General features: G+C 43.4%; 1 protein-coding gene across 1 annotated transcript in view; it reads right to left on the bottom strand.

Moving 5' to 3' along the window:
- Positions 1–307: 307 nt before the first annotated feature.
- SPEG (striated muscle enriched protein kinase) overlaps positions 308–15,855 on the bottom strand; it is a 133,558-nt gene continuing 118,010 nt past the window's right edge. The window contains exons 33-41 of the mRNA XM_070956733.1: positions 15,006–15,173; positions 14,751–14,873; positions 13,484–13,648; positions 11,963–12,689; positions 9,450–9,689; positions 8,449–8,672; positions 5,989–6,064; positions 5,286–5,435; positions 308–3,667 (exon numbers count right to left, since the gene is read on the bottom strand). Coding sequence (XP_070812834.1) covers positions 3,463–3,667; positions 5,286–5,435; positions 5,989–6,064; positions 8,449–8,672; positions 9,450–9,689; positions 11,963–12,689; positions 13,484–13,648; positions 14,751–14,873; positions 15,006–15,173 — 2,078 coding nt within the window. The 3' untranslated portion in view covers positions 308–3,462. The remainder of the gene's footprint in view (positions 3,668–5,285; positions 5,436–5,988; positions 6,065–8,448; positions 8,673–9,449; positions 9,690–11,962; positions 12,690–13,483; positions 13,649–14,750; positions 14,874–15,005; positions 15,174–15,855) is intronic.

Below are 15,855 nucleotides of genomic sequence, written 5' to 3'. Positions count from 1 at the left end.
GTAAGTCCAGCATTGGACCATCCAAGTTCTGCCTCCACCTTTTCGGAAAGGTTCATCCTGTGGGTTGAACCCAGCCTCCTCACTTCCACACTGCAGACATGAAAACTTGTTTTGCTTCCTTCCTCCCCATAGGACACAGTGTGAATTTGTGTGTGCATTTTTTATGCACTTAAAGTACCACTTGTATTTATGGATTTAAAGTTTATTTATTTATTTTTATTTTTTTAATTTGATTTATATGCTGCCCTTCTCCGGAGACTCAGGGCAGCTTACAATGCGTTAAGCAATAGCCTTCATACTTTTGTATATTTATACAAAGTCAGCTTATTGCCCCCACAAACTGGGTCCTCATTTAACCTACCTTAGAAAAGATGGAAGGCTGAGTCAACCTTGAGCCTGGTGAGCCTGGTGAGATTCGAACTTACAGTAATTGCAGACAGCTGGTGTTAATCACAATGCTTTTAGTCTGCTGAGCCACGAGGCCCATTTAATACTATATAGCCCCTTGGTCAATTTTTTGATGATGCATTCTGAGAAAATGTGATGCATTTTTTTCCCCTAAATTTGTACCTAAAGGGGAAACAATGCATATCAGACCAAAAATAGTTCCAAGGCAACTCTGCTCGTTTTTTTTCTTTTTATGACCCTTTAATGCCTTTATTCTGGGTGGGGTCAGGACAACTGAATAGCACTGAGTGTTTACTGGCTGGATGCCCTTCCTGATGCCTAAACTGGGGTTCGCATTCACAGCAGATATTTTTTTCTTGGTGCCCTAGGAGAGAAACATCTGCCACTGCCTAGGATTGAATCTTCCAAGGGGAAGGTGAGTATCTTCACCTCTAGGCCACTGCTCCACTCAGCAACTCCACTCATATTTTTAGATAAATCCAAACACATCCCGAGGGGTCTCGATTGGCATTCATAGTTGTCTTTAATAGAATAGAATTAATAGAACCTAGATTAACCACCTCAATCTTTTTACTAAAATGCAAAATGTATACCTTTCTTTTATAAGTTCCATTTTCTCCATGAATCACATCAAGCCATTGAAATTATTCTCTGCCTTTATTTTTACCGGTGATCTGCTTCCACACAAGGCATTTATTGCAGATTTCCCCCTTTTCACTCACCCTTTGGGAAGGAATTCAAACATTTGTAACTTTTTCATGTTTTCCCATTATTGTGTCCACTTTTCTTTCAGGAAAAAGACTAGCACAATATGAAAATGTATACGTGTCTTTTTTAAAAAGAGGCCTAGTTCCACTTTGTGTAATAGGGTATTGGAAAAACTGTACCCTTTACATCTCAGCGTACTTTTAATATAAACTGTGTGGTACGCATCCATTTGTAAACCTTAATTTTTTAAAAATTAGTGCCAAAATGCTTTTTCAATTACATCTTTTAAAAATGTTTAAAATGCCACTAGAATACTAATTTTAAAAAGAAAAACCTTTCCAAACTTTTTTGACATGTAAGAAGCACTTAGCATTAATAAACAATTTCTTTTAATTAAAAAAAAAAAAGGTTACTAGGATACCCCCACCCTCATGATTGCTCGGGTGAATATAATTTTTTTTTCTTTCCGTCTACAGCATTTATGCCGTAGCTTTGGATAGACATAGAAAATAGTGAGATGAGTTTACAGGAAGACTGCAATATCCATAATAAATGTGGAAAGTCATGTGTGGTTCCATTTATAGTTGCAGCAGAAGAACTGTGATTGATTTGTGATAAACCATCCATCTGGAAGAGGCTTGTTGTTTTTGCTTTTCCTGTGCAAGAGGGAAAACGTGCATCGTCTCCACATTTAAAATACATTGGACAGGGTGAGAAATGAACTTGGGGGAAATCAGAGGCATGGATTTACATACCCAAGGCAAGACAGGATAGTTGCATTTATGGGTTCAATTTTCTCTTCCACTCAACTGTCAACGTCTGATTTCCACTATCCTACCAAATCTACCTCTCTACCCCAATATACCCCAATACACCAGAGATCGTAGAACCTGTAGATTCTAGTGTTCAAAATGGCTTCCATCCTTTTCAGCAGGACCTGAAAGGTTGATTGCTATGGATACTATACAGGCCAGGCAGGGTAGAAAAGGAACGGCCTGCATCTTCATTCCCTCTTGGGAAGGGAGACAGGTAGAAATATTCTCCTGACTATGTGAGTGGCTTCATTAGTGAGTTTCTACCACCGCAGAGATACAGTCAGCCACCATCACCACAGCAAGGCTAACAAATAAAGGGCTGGGATGAGCACAGAGGCCACTCCGTTTCCTTCCTCAGCAATAAAACTGACACACAATTTTGTACATCCTGAGAAAGCCGACTGCAAAAGAAAAAGCTGCATAAAAGTGGAAGCTCTCTGCCTGTTTGACCAGGTGTTCTCCAGGGCCCAAGACATACTTTGGCAAAAGAGAGTTAAGGAAAGAGTCTTGTGTAAATATAAATACTTTGAGGAGGTGGATGCTGTGTAGAAAGTATATACTTGATTCATGAAAGTGGGCAGGAAGACAAAGTGTCTCCTGCATGAGTTCTGAAGGGGGGGAAAAAGGATTATACTTTCAGAAAAGCATGTGCAAAATGCAAGGAGAGATTATGGCGAGATTGTGAAAGTTTGAAGATGAAAGGTCTTCTAATGGGCGTCTAACACCAGCATTTCTCAACTTTGGTGACTTTAAGATGTGTGGATTTCAACTCCCAGAATTCCCCAGCCAGCTTACATTGGGTTGTTGTAAAATCCAAAAACCATAAAGTTGGAAGAGGCCATTGAAGCCCTTCAATCCAACCCTGCTCCGTGCAGAAACACAAATTAAAAGTTTACATCTACATCTAACAGATGTAGAGGTAATACATGCCCTTCCTTCCCTATTTCCTGCCTTGGGAAACCCAAACAACCACGATGATGACAACAAACTATTCCACAACTGCATCGTGCATCAGTTACACAGGTGGTGGGCACAGTTTTCCCTTCCTGTTGTGCCTTCACACAAACCTAATCTAGTAGGGCTGATCCATCTTTTTTCTTTTTCCCAGTTCAGGTTACTCTGTAAAACAAAACAACGGGCCACTCCTCAGGGCTATGCACCAGGGTGCACCAGCCATCCATTAGGCACATCTGAATCTTCCAAGGAACTTTCTTCTGACAAGGAGAGGTCCCGGCTTTTGCCTCTTCAAAGCCCCTCTCAGATTTCCCAGAGCACATCACCCCTTTGTGAACCCAACCCAACCCAACCCCACAGTCACAAGTCTTGTCACCAGGCACTGTTTCATTCCCTCTAAACCGGCTTGCCCCGCTGTGAGGATTGTGGGAGAAGGGGAAGATCAGCAGCCAGCGCCGATGACTCTTTTTCATCCATGAGGTATATCAACCGGTCCCACCTTGGCCGGGAGGACAGGTACTGGGCCCATTACGCCCCCTGCTGGAATGTTTTGTGGCTCCTCCGGCAGGGCAGGCGGCTAGGGCACTTGGCTGCTAGCGCCATGGTAGGAGCGCAATAAGACCTTGTGCTTGGTAGCCACTTCATTGCGCCGACGCTGGTGCTCCACCAAGAACTCTTTCAGGCGACTCGTGGTGAAAGTGAGGGTCTGACGCCGTAACTTCATGAGATAGGCATCCTGGAGCCATGGATTGGCAAAGCAATCCTTGAGAGTTGGACGGCTCCTGCAAGAGATAAGATTATTTTAAGGAGCTTTCCAGAGCCCTTGTTATATTCAGGGTGGAAATAAAACCCCAGAGTGAAAGAGCCTGGTGGCGCAGCAGACTAATAGCCTGTTATTATCATTCAGCTGCCTGCAATTACTGCTAGTTCGAATCTCCCCAGGCTCAAGGTTGACTCAGCCTTCCATCCTTTCTAAGGTAGGTAAATTGAGGACCCAGATTGTGGGGGCAATAAGCTGACTTTGTATAAATATACAAAAGTATGAAGGCTATTGCTTAACGCATTGTAAGCCGCCCTGAGTCTCCGGAGAAGGGCGGCATATAAATCAAATTAAAAAAAAAAAAAAAGTCAGGTGGAATGTAAAATGCACAGGATGCCACCAATGCAGACTCTTGGCTCTTTGTCTAGTTCTGTATTACAGGTGGTCCTCTACTTACAACAGTTCATTTAGTGACCGTTCAAAGTTACAATGGCACTGAAAAAAAACTGACTTATGACTGTTTTTCACACTTACGACGGTTACAGCATCCCCATGGCCACATGATCAAAATTCAGATGTTTGGCAACTGACTCAATATTTATGACAGTGGGGTCACCTTTTGTTACCTATCTCACAAGGAAAGTCAATGGGGAAACCAGATTCACTAAACCACTGTTAAGATTAACTTAACCTCTTTTGTGTTTCACTTAACAACGGTGGCAAGAAAGGTTGTAAAATGGGTCAAATTCACTTAAGAAATGTTCTGCTTAGCAACAGAAATGTCGGGCTCAATTACGGTGGTAAGTTGAGGACTACCTGTGTTTACTGTGTTGCTGGAGCTCTCCAGCATTTCAAACCAGAACTTTTCTCAGCCTTACCTGGAGACATCTCAGCCTGTACTTGATACCTGATCTGCATAAATTATGCATTCTGATATGGAACCCAAACAGGATACAGCCAGAATTTATCACAGAAATAAGGCACAGCTAATGCAATTTCAGCATCTTGCTCCTCTAAAAACCGTATCACCCCCATTCCACAAAAGTACTGGTGATACATATATATGATGGATTTTATTTTCAGGAAAGGATATTTAGAATGATGCTATTGATCACATCGGATGACTGTTCCAATGTTTGCCATGGATGTCCCTGACCCTTGTGGGTTTTTATAAGGTGCTAAAGATCAGGTTTCCTCTTAAGCGTTTGGACTGGGAACACTGTCGATTGGTTTGCCTGCTGCTTGTCTCTTTGCTATTGATTTGTAAGATGGAAGGATTTAGCTGGACCTCTGGGACCTGATAGATTAGTTGTTGCTATAGTTTCTTTCTTTTAAAAAAAATACATTGGATTCTTTACTGTTTTTGTGATCTTAATTCATTGTTAGCTGCCAAACAAACAAACAAACAAACAAACAAACAAACAAGCATTTGCTTCCTCTTGCAATCCTCTTGCTTCCTCAAGCAAAGCCCTATAAATATCCTAAAGCTTCGAGTGCATTTATAATCTTCACACTTAATACTATGATGATGCTATAAGGAGTTTGCAGTCAAGATACGCTTCAGATGCTGCTCAACTATGCTGACAAAATCTATGCTGCTCTCGGTTTCTGTCGTTTTCTCTCCCCACCGTTTCACTCACCACGGATGAGCAGAGAGGACCTTGCGGATGAAAAGTGCAGCACTCTGGGAGACATTAGGGTAGAGCTTGAAGGCATCATAACGCCCTGCGAGGATCCTGCTCTCTATCTCCAAAGTATCTGCTTCAAAGAACGGTGAGCGACCACTGAGCCTGATGGGAGCAATTGAGAATGGAAGGAATGGGCAACATGAATGATCTGCTTGTCTACGGCAGTGGTCCCCAACCTTTTTATCGCCGCGGCCCGCTGAGCGCGCGCAGGGGTGGGGGCACGGCCCAGGAGCTTTTGCGCACGGCCCATTGCGCACGGCCCAGGAGCTTTTGCGCACGGCCCAGGAGCCTTTGCGCTGCAGCGTTTATGTCCCCCGGCCGCTGCGCGGCCCGGTGCCAGGTACTCCACGGCCCGGCACTGGTCCGCGGACCGGGGGTTGGGGACCACTGGTCTACGGAACTAACATTCCCCAGTGAGGTACCGCTTTGTGAGCATGGTTATTTGAGGTTTCTACATAAGAAGGTTGTGCCTTTAAAATTTTACAGAGCATGTTATTGGCCAGGTCAGCAGGATATCAAGGAAACAGGACTATAGGCACCAATTGGATATATATATAATTCCCTGCACCAATTGCAGGGAATTAATCAGAGAAAGATCTTTAATTCTACTTGACACACTCAATTCCCTGCCATCACTCATCTCAGCCATACTTACATAATATACGTGAGGACTCCGATGCCCCAGATGTCAGCTGCTGAGCCAGTAGGATCCCCCTTCACCATTTCTGGAGCTGCACAGAAAAAGAAAGAACCACTTCTTTCTTCTTTGTAGATGACATGCGGTGCCAAATTCCATATTGTGCCCAGAAGGTCTTTCATTTAATATACCGAATAAACCCATCAGCTTAATTGGGTCACATCTCAGTGCTTCCCTAGTACACCTCAAGTGGCAAACAAAGCTGTGTGTAATAAACAGCTTTGCAGCTGGAGCTACGAATACGAAGAGAGAGACGGGCTAAAAATGTGCCAGACAAAAAAGCTTACTATTGCCATGTTGCCTTAATGCAACAGGAGGGAAGATATTAATCTCCTGGATAAGAAATCTTAAAGCCAATCCATGATTATGAATTGAGAGAGAGGAAGAGCAAACATATTTGGTCAAACCCATCAGAGACAGAGTAAAAAGAAATACGGACTATAAACCTAGTAAAATATGATCACACAAAGGCTGATACAGTCTGTTTGCCCAGTTATTCAGTCAATCTTCAAAGGAGTAATCATTCTACTGATTATTTATTTTTTTAGATTTATATCCTGCCTTTTGTATAGGACCATGATGGCGAACCTATGGCACACTTGTCATAAGTGGCACGTGGAGCCATATCGGTGGGCACACGAGCTCAGCTCCGGCCACCTGATTTTCGGGCCTTCTGGGCCCACCAGAAGTAGGGAAACAGGCTGTTTCCTGCCTCCGGAGGGCCTTGGGATGGTGGGGAAGGCCTGTTTTTTGGTCTCCCCAGGCTCCAGAGCTTCTCTAGGAGCCTGGGGAGGGCAAAAGCGGCCTTCCCCACCACCCCGGAGGCCCTCCGGAGGGCGGAAATGGCCCGTTTGCCAACTTTGCTGACCGGAAGTTGGCAAATGGGCTGTTTCTGCCCTCCAGAATGCCTCCGGGGGGATGGGGAAGGCCGTTTTCGCCCTCCCCAGGCTCCTAGAGATGCTCTGGAGCCTGGGGAGACCAAAAAATGGGCCTACTGGGCCCACCAGGCCATCACGTACCAAAAGCGAGGTGAGCACGGGGGGGTTGTGCGTACATGCATGGGGTGCATATAATTATGGGTGTGGGCACGCGCATGCGTGACCCCCCCCACTCCCCCCGCTTTTGGCACGCAATGGCAAAAAGGTTAGCCATCACTGGTATAGGAGCTCCAGCTGGTGTGTGTAGCGTTCCCGCCTCCCGATTTTTTTTACAAGGAGCAAACCTTTGTAGTAGTTGGGGTGAGAGAGAGAGAGACAACAACTGCTCAAAGTCATCCAGTGAGCCTCTATGGCTGAAAGTGGACTTGAACCTGGATCTCCCTACTCCTAGTCCAGCACTTAACCATTACACCATACTGGCTCTTGGTTATTCAATGTCATATGTTGCAAGCCACCCAGAGTCACGTGACAGTGAGTTGAGCAGCATATACATTAAATAAATAAATAAATAATAATTCAAACAGGAATGTTGCATGTATGAATTATGTTTTTCCATGCCTTGAGGTTTTTACCTCCGGGAAGATATCTAAAACCTTAGCAGGAGGGTGTTTGGTTGGCAGCACCAGCAAAGTCATTCCTCTATTTCTCAATGTCAACCATGCAGAAGAATAGCATTTTTACCTCCGCCCTGGGCAAGATGGGACCAACTTAGAGTTAGGGTCTCACCAAAGGCTCTGCAGCTAACTTTTGTAGTTCTTTCCTTCCTGCTCTGCTTTCAGTCTCCTTAGCAATCTGATTGTTTGCAACTCCATTCCATTACGGGACCTGCATTTCTAGATCAACCTAGGTATCTCAAAGGCTTAGTTCACATCATGCCTTTTCCACAAACCTCTTCGGCCAAAAAATGCTTTTAAAAGTAAAAAAAAAGCCTCTGATGAGCGTGCGGCTCAGCTGGGATCGTCAAAGGCTTTTAAAAGAAAAAAACCCTTTTTTTCTTTTAAATGCCTCTGACGATCCAAGCTGAGTTGCCTGATCGGCAGAGGTTTTTTTAAAAAGCCTCTGCCGATCAGGCAACTCAGCTGGGATCGTCAGAGCCTTTTGAAAGCATTTTTTTACAACCTCTTCGCTGAAGAGGTTGTAGAAAAAATGGTTTTAAAAGTTTTAAAAAAAAAAAATTGGCCACGCCCACCTAGTCACATTACCCCACCACCACCAAGCCACGCCCACAGAACCGGTAGTAACAAATTTTAGATTTCACCACTGATATATATATATATATATATCTCTCACACACACACACACACACACACACACACACACACACACACACACATATATATATCTACACACATATCTGTCTTCTTAAGTTTTCGCGGGTGTGTATATGCAAAAAATTAAAATTTTAAATTTTAATTAAAATTTTAATATTTTGCATACACACATATATATATACATACATACATATATAATACAGACTCACCCATATATTCTAGAGTGCCAACACGGCGCCCTAGCTGTCGCAAAACCATTGGATTGTACGTCTGGGCACTACCAAAGTCAATAATTTTTACTAAGTTTGTGGTGGAAACAATGATGTTCTCAGGCTTCAGGTCAAGGTGAATGATATGTCGTCCATGAAGATATTCTAGACCTTGAAGGATCTGTGTTATATACCCCACCACATCATCCTCTGAATATCGGAACCTACAGGCATAGAAATGAAATTAACGGGATGGTTGGGAATTCAAAAATCAATCCCAGATGTACGTCCTAGTATAATTATACCATACTGCCTATTTGAAAACAATTAGACCTTAAATAAGCACATTGGAGATTTTTTTTTTGCCAGCCTTCATCCACCCCTTCAAGTTGTAAGCCGCCCTGAGTCTCCGGAGAAGGGCGGCATATAAATCAAATAAAAAAAAGAAAAAGAAGAAGAAGTATATTGAGAGTATTCCCAATCTGTGGCAACAACATTACCATGATGTTGTTCAATCATGGTCATCGTATTACAGTATAATTGGTCGTCATCATATTATATAACTATTTTAAGATAAACATAATGTTCCTTCCTGCCTTGAGGAGGTGAGATTTACATTTTTCAAATTATGACCTTGCTAGTATTTCTGCTTGAATATCAGTTTAACCAGTTTATGTTTTACGTGCTTGGATCAAGCAGAAACGTTCCTTGCAATTCAGCGGCTGAGAGGTATAAGCATCTTATTTAATTGCCCTGCCTTGAATAAATGATGATCTCCATTATCAATTTCCCTGCTAATTAAATCCGGTTCAGGCTGCAAAGGTTTTATTGCGAACAGCCAACATGTTGTGACCATATTCTTTCAAAACTCTTTAATCTTGGCCTGGTAATATTTCCTTATGGAATTCTCTACTTGCTGTCCAAATCCTGCAGGTTCCTGTTTGCCTGTCTTGGACACAAACAATCTGAAGTCTCTTTCTCAGCTTTTGCCCCCAACAAACCTGTCAACAAGGTGGAAGAGGATCTCTTTCCCGGTGCAATATTCTGCTATCAGCACCAGATAGCGAGGAGTAATGTAAGCTTCGTGGAGAGTCATGATGCGTTCATGGTGAAGGCCCTTAAGGATCTCATACTCCTGCAGGACATTTTGCTTGCCTTCTGCCTCATAGGGTACAATTTTGGCCATAAAACGCTTGCCTGTGGCATTCTCCTTACATTCCCGGATCACTCCAAAACGGCCTCTATACAGAAATATGTAATATACATTTAGTGCATGGCTGGATGCTAGGGCTACCTTCACATGCAAAATCCATCGGTCGGGAGTCCGGGGCCATTCCTTGTAAAAACTTGGTGAATCGGTATTGACTAGCTTTACTTATAATTGGCATTACAACTTGCTAGAGAAACCAGAAGGGTGAATTATGCATTCTGTTCATCACACTTCTTTTTGATATCCTAACATGTATAATCCAGGGGTGAAATTCAGCAGGTTCTGACAGGTTCTGGAGAACCGGTAGTGGAAATTTTGAGTAGTTCAGAGAACCAGCAAATACCACCTCTGGCTGGCCCCAGAGTGGGGAGGGAATGGAGATTTTGCAATATCCTTCCCCCAGGAGTGGGGTGGGAATGGAGATTTTGCAATATCCTTCCCCTGCTACGCCCACCAAGCCACGCCCACAGAACCAGTAGTAAAAAAATTTGGCTTTCACCACTGGTGTAATCCCACACAGAACCCATTAAAGAGGTGGAGATAAATATTCTGGACATTATAAAGGATAATACAAAACAAGAAACAGGAAATGCAAATCACTTTTTTTTATTTGTCTCTCTCCTACAAAAAACATCTGAGGTTGTTTTGAGCTTTACTACTCAAGAACAATGTTGAAAATGCTTAGTTAAAGAAAAGGGTGTGCAATGTGCAGCCTATCATATGAACCAGTGGTGGGTTCCTCCCGGTTCACCCCAGTTCTCCCGAGCCGGTAGCAGTGACGATATGACGTCACCGAACCGGTTCTGCCCCCTCCCACTCCCCCCTGCGCTCCCCCCCCACCCCGCATTATTCTTACCTTTTATTTGGCCCTACCCCCAATCTATTGCTGCCTCCTGAGTCCCAGCTGATGGCTAGAGGGAAAAAAACTGTTTAAACTCTTGCCACGGGGCTTCAAAGGGCTGCCCTACAGTTGATCAGTGTTAAAAGAAAACAAATGAGTAGATCAGTGCCTGCAAAAATAAATGGGTAGACCCATGCCTGCAAAAAATAAATGGGTAGATCAGTACAGCTCTGCAAGCAGTTAAAAGCCTGGTAGACCAGTACCTCTGCTAAATCCTAAATAATTTTCACATGACCATCAAACCACGCCCACAAAATAAGCCACGCCCACAGAACCGGTAGTAAAAAAATTTAGAACCCACCCCTGATGTGAACTCCTTGCAAACTGTTGTTTGTAATACAGAACTATAGGTCAATAATCCCTACAGATCTTGAGAGATTAGCAACAGATTTCACATGGTTACTCACAAGTTCCCTGACAGCTTGGGAGTTGTAGTCTTATAAATATTCCTATTGCGGCAACTGGGTATATTTTTTCTTAAAAAGTATGAGAATCCCTCTTCAAGTACCTGAAAAGATGGCAGAAAGATGTTTTTCCTTCCTAAAGTGCAGGGTACGAAATTATGGTAAATTATGAAATAGCAAATTCTCACTGAATATTAAGAAAAATGGGTAAAACAATTCATCAGTGAACCCATTTACCCATCGAGGGATTGATTTCCCCTTTGCTAGATTTCTTCAAGAAGAAGCTGAACAAATCAAGACAGATATTTTAATCTGGATTCCTGCATTTACTAAGGGATGTGATGAACCAAATTATCCCTTGACTAATCCATGAAACAAACAACAGAGGGGAAACTTCTTTGGAGTTCAGTTCACAGGATTGCAATGATTTGAGAGCTACAAGATCTATTCAGCTCAATCAGCCCCACTTTGCCATGGTACAAAACCCTCTGTTATAATTTACTGTGGTTTGAGGCTGCATACCATCTAAAACATCATATTGCAGAAATAACTCCATGAAAGATTTCAATCTCAGCAGTGGTGGGTTTCACAAATTTTTACTACCGGATCTGTGGGTGTGGCTTGGTGGGCGTGATATGGCTTGGTGAGCATGGCTTGGTGGGCGTGGCAGGGGAAGGTTACTACAAAATCCCCATTTCCTCCAGCTAGGACTCGGGAGGCAGAGAATAAATGGGGGCAGGGCCAGTCAGAGGTGGTATTTACAGGTTCTCCGAACTACTGAAAATTTCCACTACCGGTTCTTCAGAACTGGTCAGAACCTGCTGAAACCCACCTCTGAATCTCAGTCTCTGGGATCTCTGGTCAAAAAGCTCCAAGGGAAAGGAAAAATGTCAACTTATGAGCCTATTGGACAACTCACTTGCACGTGAAACACTGGGCTAAATGGCCCAAGGTATGATTCAGTATAAGGCAGCTTTGTTATTGGTGTGAATAGCTTACCTCGCTTTCTCATCCAAGAAGGTGTATGGTTTTTGAGGAACTCCTTGGCGCAATGCGGATTCATCTTTTGAAGTAAGACTGCCCTGGGCTCCACTACTAGTATCCTTACTGGAGGAAATGTTCCGCCTTAGAAAACGTGTGTGTGAAGGCATTTCTTCTGTGGTGGGGGTGACTGAGGGGCTAGGGGCATCATCTGTTGTGATAGGTGGTCTTGGTGGGATGGAGACAAAAGAGGTGACAACATATGGCACGGTTTTAGGAGAGATGGTCCCTGGTGAGTCCACTGTGGAAGTTGGAAGTGCAGGCTGAACTGGGGAGAACTTGGAGACAGAAGAACCAGGGGATGATGTTGGGGCAAGCAAAACCTTGGTGGTAGTTGAGACATTATGGGTGGTGAGGGAAGATGCTGTCCTGGAAGGCTTTGATGTTGATTCTGGGAAAGGAGCCTTTGTCATAGATGGACCTTCCAAAGAGGAGGAATCCTGGGAAGATGGAAGGAGGGCGGTAATTGGGAGCTTTTCTTTCTCGGAATCCATAGATGTTTCCTCAGTGGCTTGAATCACTTGTGGCCCAGGAGGAACCTGTCCTAAAACTGGCTCAGGGGTCGACAGAGGACCTGTGCTTTTTATCATTGGCTGGGAAGTCTGATCAGGAAGTGTCTGAGTAGATCTGGTTGAAGCTCTTCTAGTCTTCTTGGCAGGAAGACCTGAATGGGCAGCTGTGGGTTCTGAATGGGAAGGGGAAAAAAAAACCCAAAGGTGAAAGATTCTAGGATCACTTTGCTTCCAAAAGTCAGTGAGAATGCTGAGTTCCTCTCCAAAATAGGAATGCCAACAGTGAAGGAAGGAAGGAATGCTCTCTGTATTAAAGACAGATGCATTTTGCTACCATGTGACAGACTTGTAGTCAGTTGAAGGCATAATCCAGAATGTGGAATTATATGACAAGCACTAGCCATACAAGATAGAACAAGGGGTTGGCTGTTATAAGAAACAAGCTTGATGAGATACCACCAAACAACCTCTACTGGTATCTCCTTTGCCTCCTGCTTTCTGAATTACCCACAGAAGGACGTCTCAAGAACTGTATCACCATGAAGGGGCGTTGTGGGGGGGAGAGAGGATTAAGTTTAAAGACATGAATAGAAAGCAAAGGTATTGCCACCCTGCAGCAAGATAGGCAGCAAGCAAATTTAATAAATAAGTCAAATAAATAAAAAGATATGTTAACAACAGAAGAGAAATTGCCACTTCAGAAAGATAGAAGCACTGCGAATCTTATTTTTAATGTGAGTACCATCAAATACAGAACAGGAAAATTCCCATCCATCCAGATAACTGACTCATCATGTTTCCCCCCCTCCCTCTCAGTCCTTTTTGTTAAATGTTATCTTTTTGACTGTAAATTGGAGGATAAGGACTGTTTTATTATGTATATTTGTAAATGGTTCTGGGCATTTTATTTCACCGAAGAAATAATGTAACCTAACATCATTTAACATGAGCCTTTTGTCCTTCTCACCTGCACTCTCAATGAATACTTTCCCTGAAGGGTTGCTGTACGGGCCTTGTCCAGCCTTGTTGGCACAGGCAACACGGAACTTGATGGTGTTTCCAACAGGAAGATCTGTTGCATTGAAGTAGCAGTCAGCAATGCCTGCGCTAATTGTTTTCCAATCATGTTCTCCTGAAGGAGAGAAAAAGGAGTTATATATATATATATATATATATTTAAAAAGTAGATCCCATGAATGGTCTTGAGTGTCATGTTTCATGCCACCTTAAGGACCTCAATCATTTTCAATCTCATATAATTTCCTTTGCAAATCGGATGCGAATATGAGCCTGGTACATAGATCGGTGGTCAAATGAAAGTGAAAAGGCTGTGCCAAACAAGAACATGTTTCTAGTCTCAGAAACCTCCAGCATTTCATTTAAATGGATTTTGTTTTTGGCCACTGGTCAGAATCTGGTCTTCATACTTGGATTTAGTCCATTGAATCAGAGATAGCAATGGCAATATCACTTAGACTTATATACTGCTTCACAGCCCTCTCTAAGCGGTTTACAGAGTCAGCATATTGCCCCCAACAATTTGGGTCCGCATTTTACCCACCTCGGAAGGAGGGAAAGCTGAGTCAACCTTGAGCCTGGTGGGATTTGAACTGCCAAATTGCAGTCAGCCAGCAGTCAGCAGAAGTAGCCTGCAGTACTGCACTCTAACCACTGTACCACCGTGGCTCAAAATCCACAACCCCAGAGTTCTTTCTGTCACCAAATTTCAGAAACACGGTTGCTAAAAATGGACATGTTTTTTTCCCATTCCGAAGCAGGAAACACCTAAGCTGCAATGTAACAGGCAGTTAACTAATACTTCGATTTAAACTGCAAAGGACCACATCCCCCAAATGCAAAAAAACCACCCCTTCCAATATAGGACCACTTTGCGCCACTGCTCTTTTCACTGTGGCTTCCCCACACCCCTTCCCCAAAATGGTGTGAATATCAGCCACGGAAGAGTTGCACAACAGATGAGTTTTACTGAACGCAAAGAGCTAGAGAAGGGAGATCAGGAAACCCATCTTCTCTTCTCTGTGTTGTATTACCAGTAGTTTGGAAAAGAAGAGAAAAATCAGAGCAGATAGGAGGGGGGCAAGCAATTAGTAACAGACTTGTTAGAAAGAGACAGAATTCTTCAAAAAAAAATATATGCAAGAATGCTTCAGGTATTTGTTGACGAGAACAGCTGTTCTTGAGAATCTCTGCAGCGACATCCAATAGGTGCGTACCATCTATCTTGCGTTCCAGTGTGTATGTGCAGGGCGCCTGAGTGTCTGCTGGCCTCCACAGCACCAGGACTGTGTTCCTGTACTTTTGAGGGATTTCTGGAGTGCCTGGTCTCCCAGGAAGACCTGTTCCAAATGGGTTTTAAAAAGGAGAATGAACTGAGCGACATGAAACAGCAACTGTATATACGGCAGAGATATAAATATTGATTCGGGGGGGGGGGGGGATTTTTAAAGAAAACCTTTGTTTATTCTTACGTGCCACAGCAATGGTGCAGGAACTAGTTGCAGTGCCCAAGGCATTGGTAGCATTACATTCATACAGGCCTGCGTCCTTCTTGGAGACTTTGGAAATGGTAAGTAGCTGACGGCCATCCTTACATGCCACAATATTAAGAACTCCCTCTGAAACCAGGGCATGTTTATCTGTGGAAGACAGAAAATAGTCAATTCAACCAAACTAGGGACTTTCATGATTCAGTCTGCTCTTCATCAGATTTTCATATTTATGCTCCATTGCTATTGATTCCCAGATCTGATAGCAATGTATCCAAACATATAAGATTGATACAAAGCTAAAACATGTCCCTCCCCATGCCTTTCAACTTTCCCAGGTGGATTTGGTCCAGGGGTGAAATCCAGCAGGTTCTAACAGGTTCTGAAGAACCGGCAGCAGAAATTTTGAGTAGTTCAGAGAACTGGCAAATACCTCCTCTGGCTGGCCCCAGAATGGGGTGGGAATGGAGATTTTGCAATATCCTTCCCCCAGAAGTGAGGAGGGATTGGGGATTTTGCAGTATCCTTCCCCTGGAGTGGGGTGGGAATGGAGATTTTGCAATATTCTTCCCCTGCCCACCAAACCACGCCCACAGAACCGATAGGGAAAAAATTTGGATTTCACCCCTGATTTGGTCTAACACTGAGTGACTACAGAAGTAGCTTTACAGGACATGCTTCACATGGTCATTTCTAGATCAGGATCAGTCCTCAAATAACCTAAAGCAATCCCGGATTACTGGTGTTAAATTAGCTAGTTTGTATCATGTGAACTCAGAAGAGTGGTCAATTGAGTTGATTCTCCTGTCCATCCCACAGATTTAGAAGCCTT

Source organism: Pituophis catenifer, unplaced genomic scaffold (assembly GCF_029215685.1).
Source record: "Pituophis catenifer annectens isolate HBS135680 unplaced genomic scaffold, rPitCat1.0.hap2 SCAF_1, whole genome shotgun sequence".
Lineage (NCBI taxonomy): Eukaryota > Metazoa > Chordata > Lepidosauria > Squamata > Colubridae > Pituophis > Pituophis catenifer.
The sequence above is the reverse complement of the archived record's forward strand: the minus strand, read 5'-3'. Positions and strand labels throughout refer to the sequence as shown.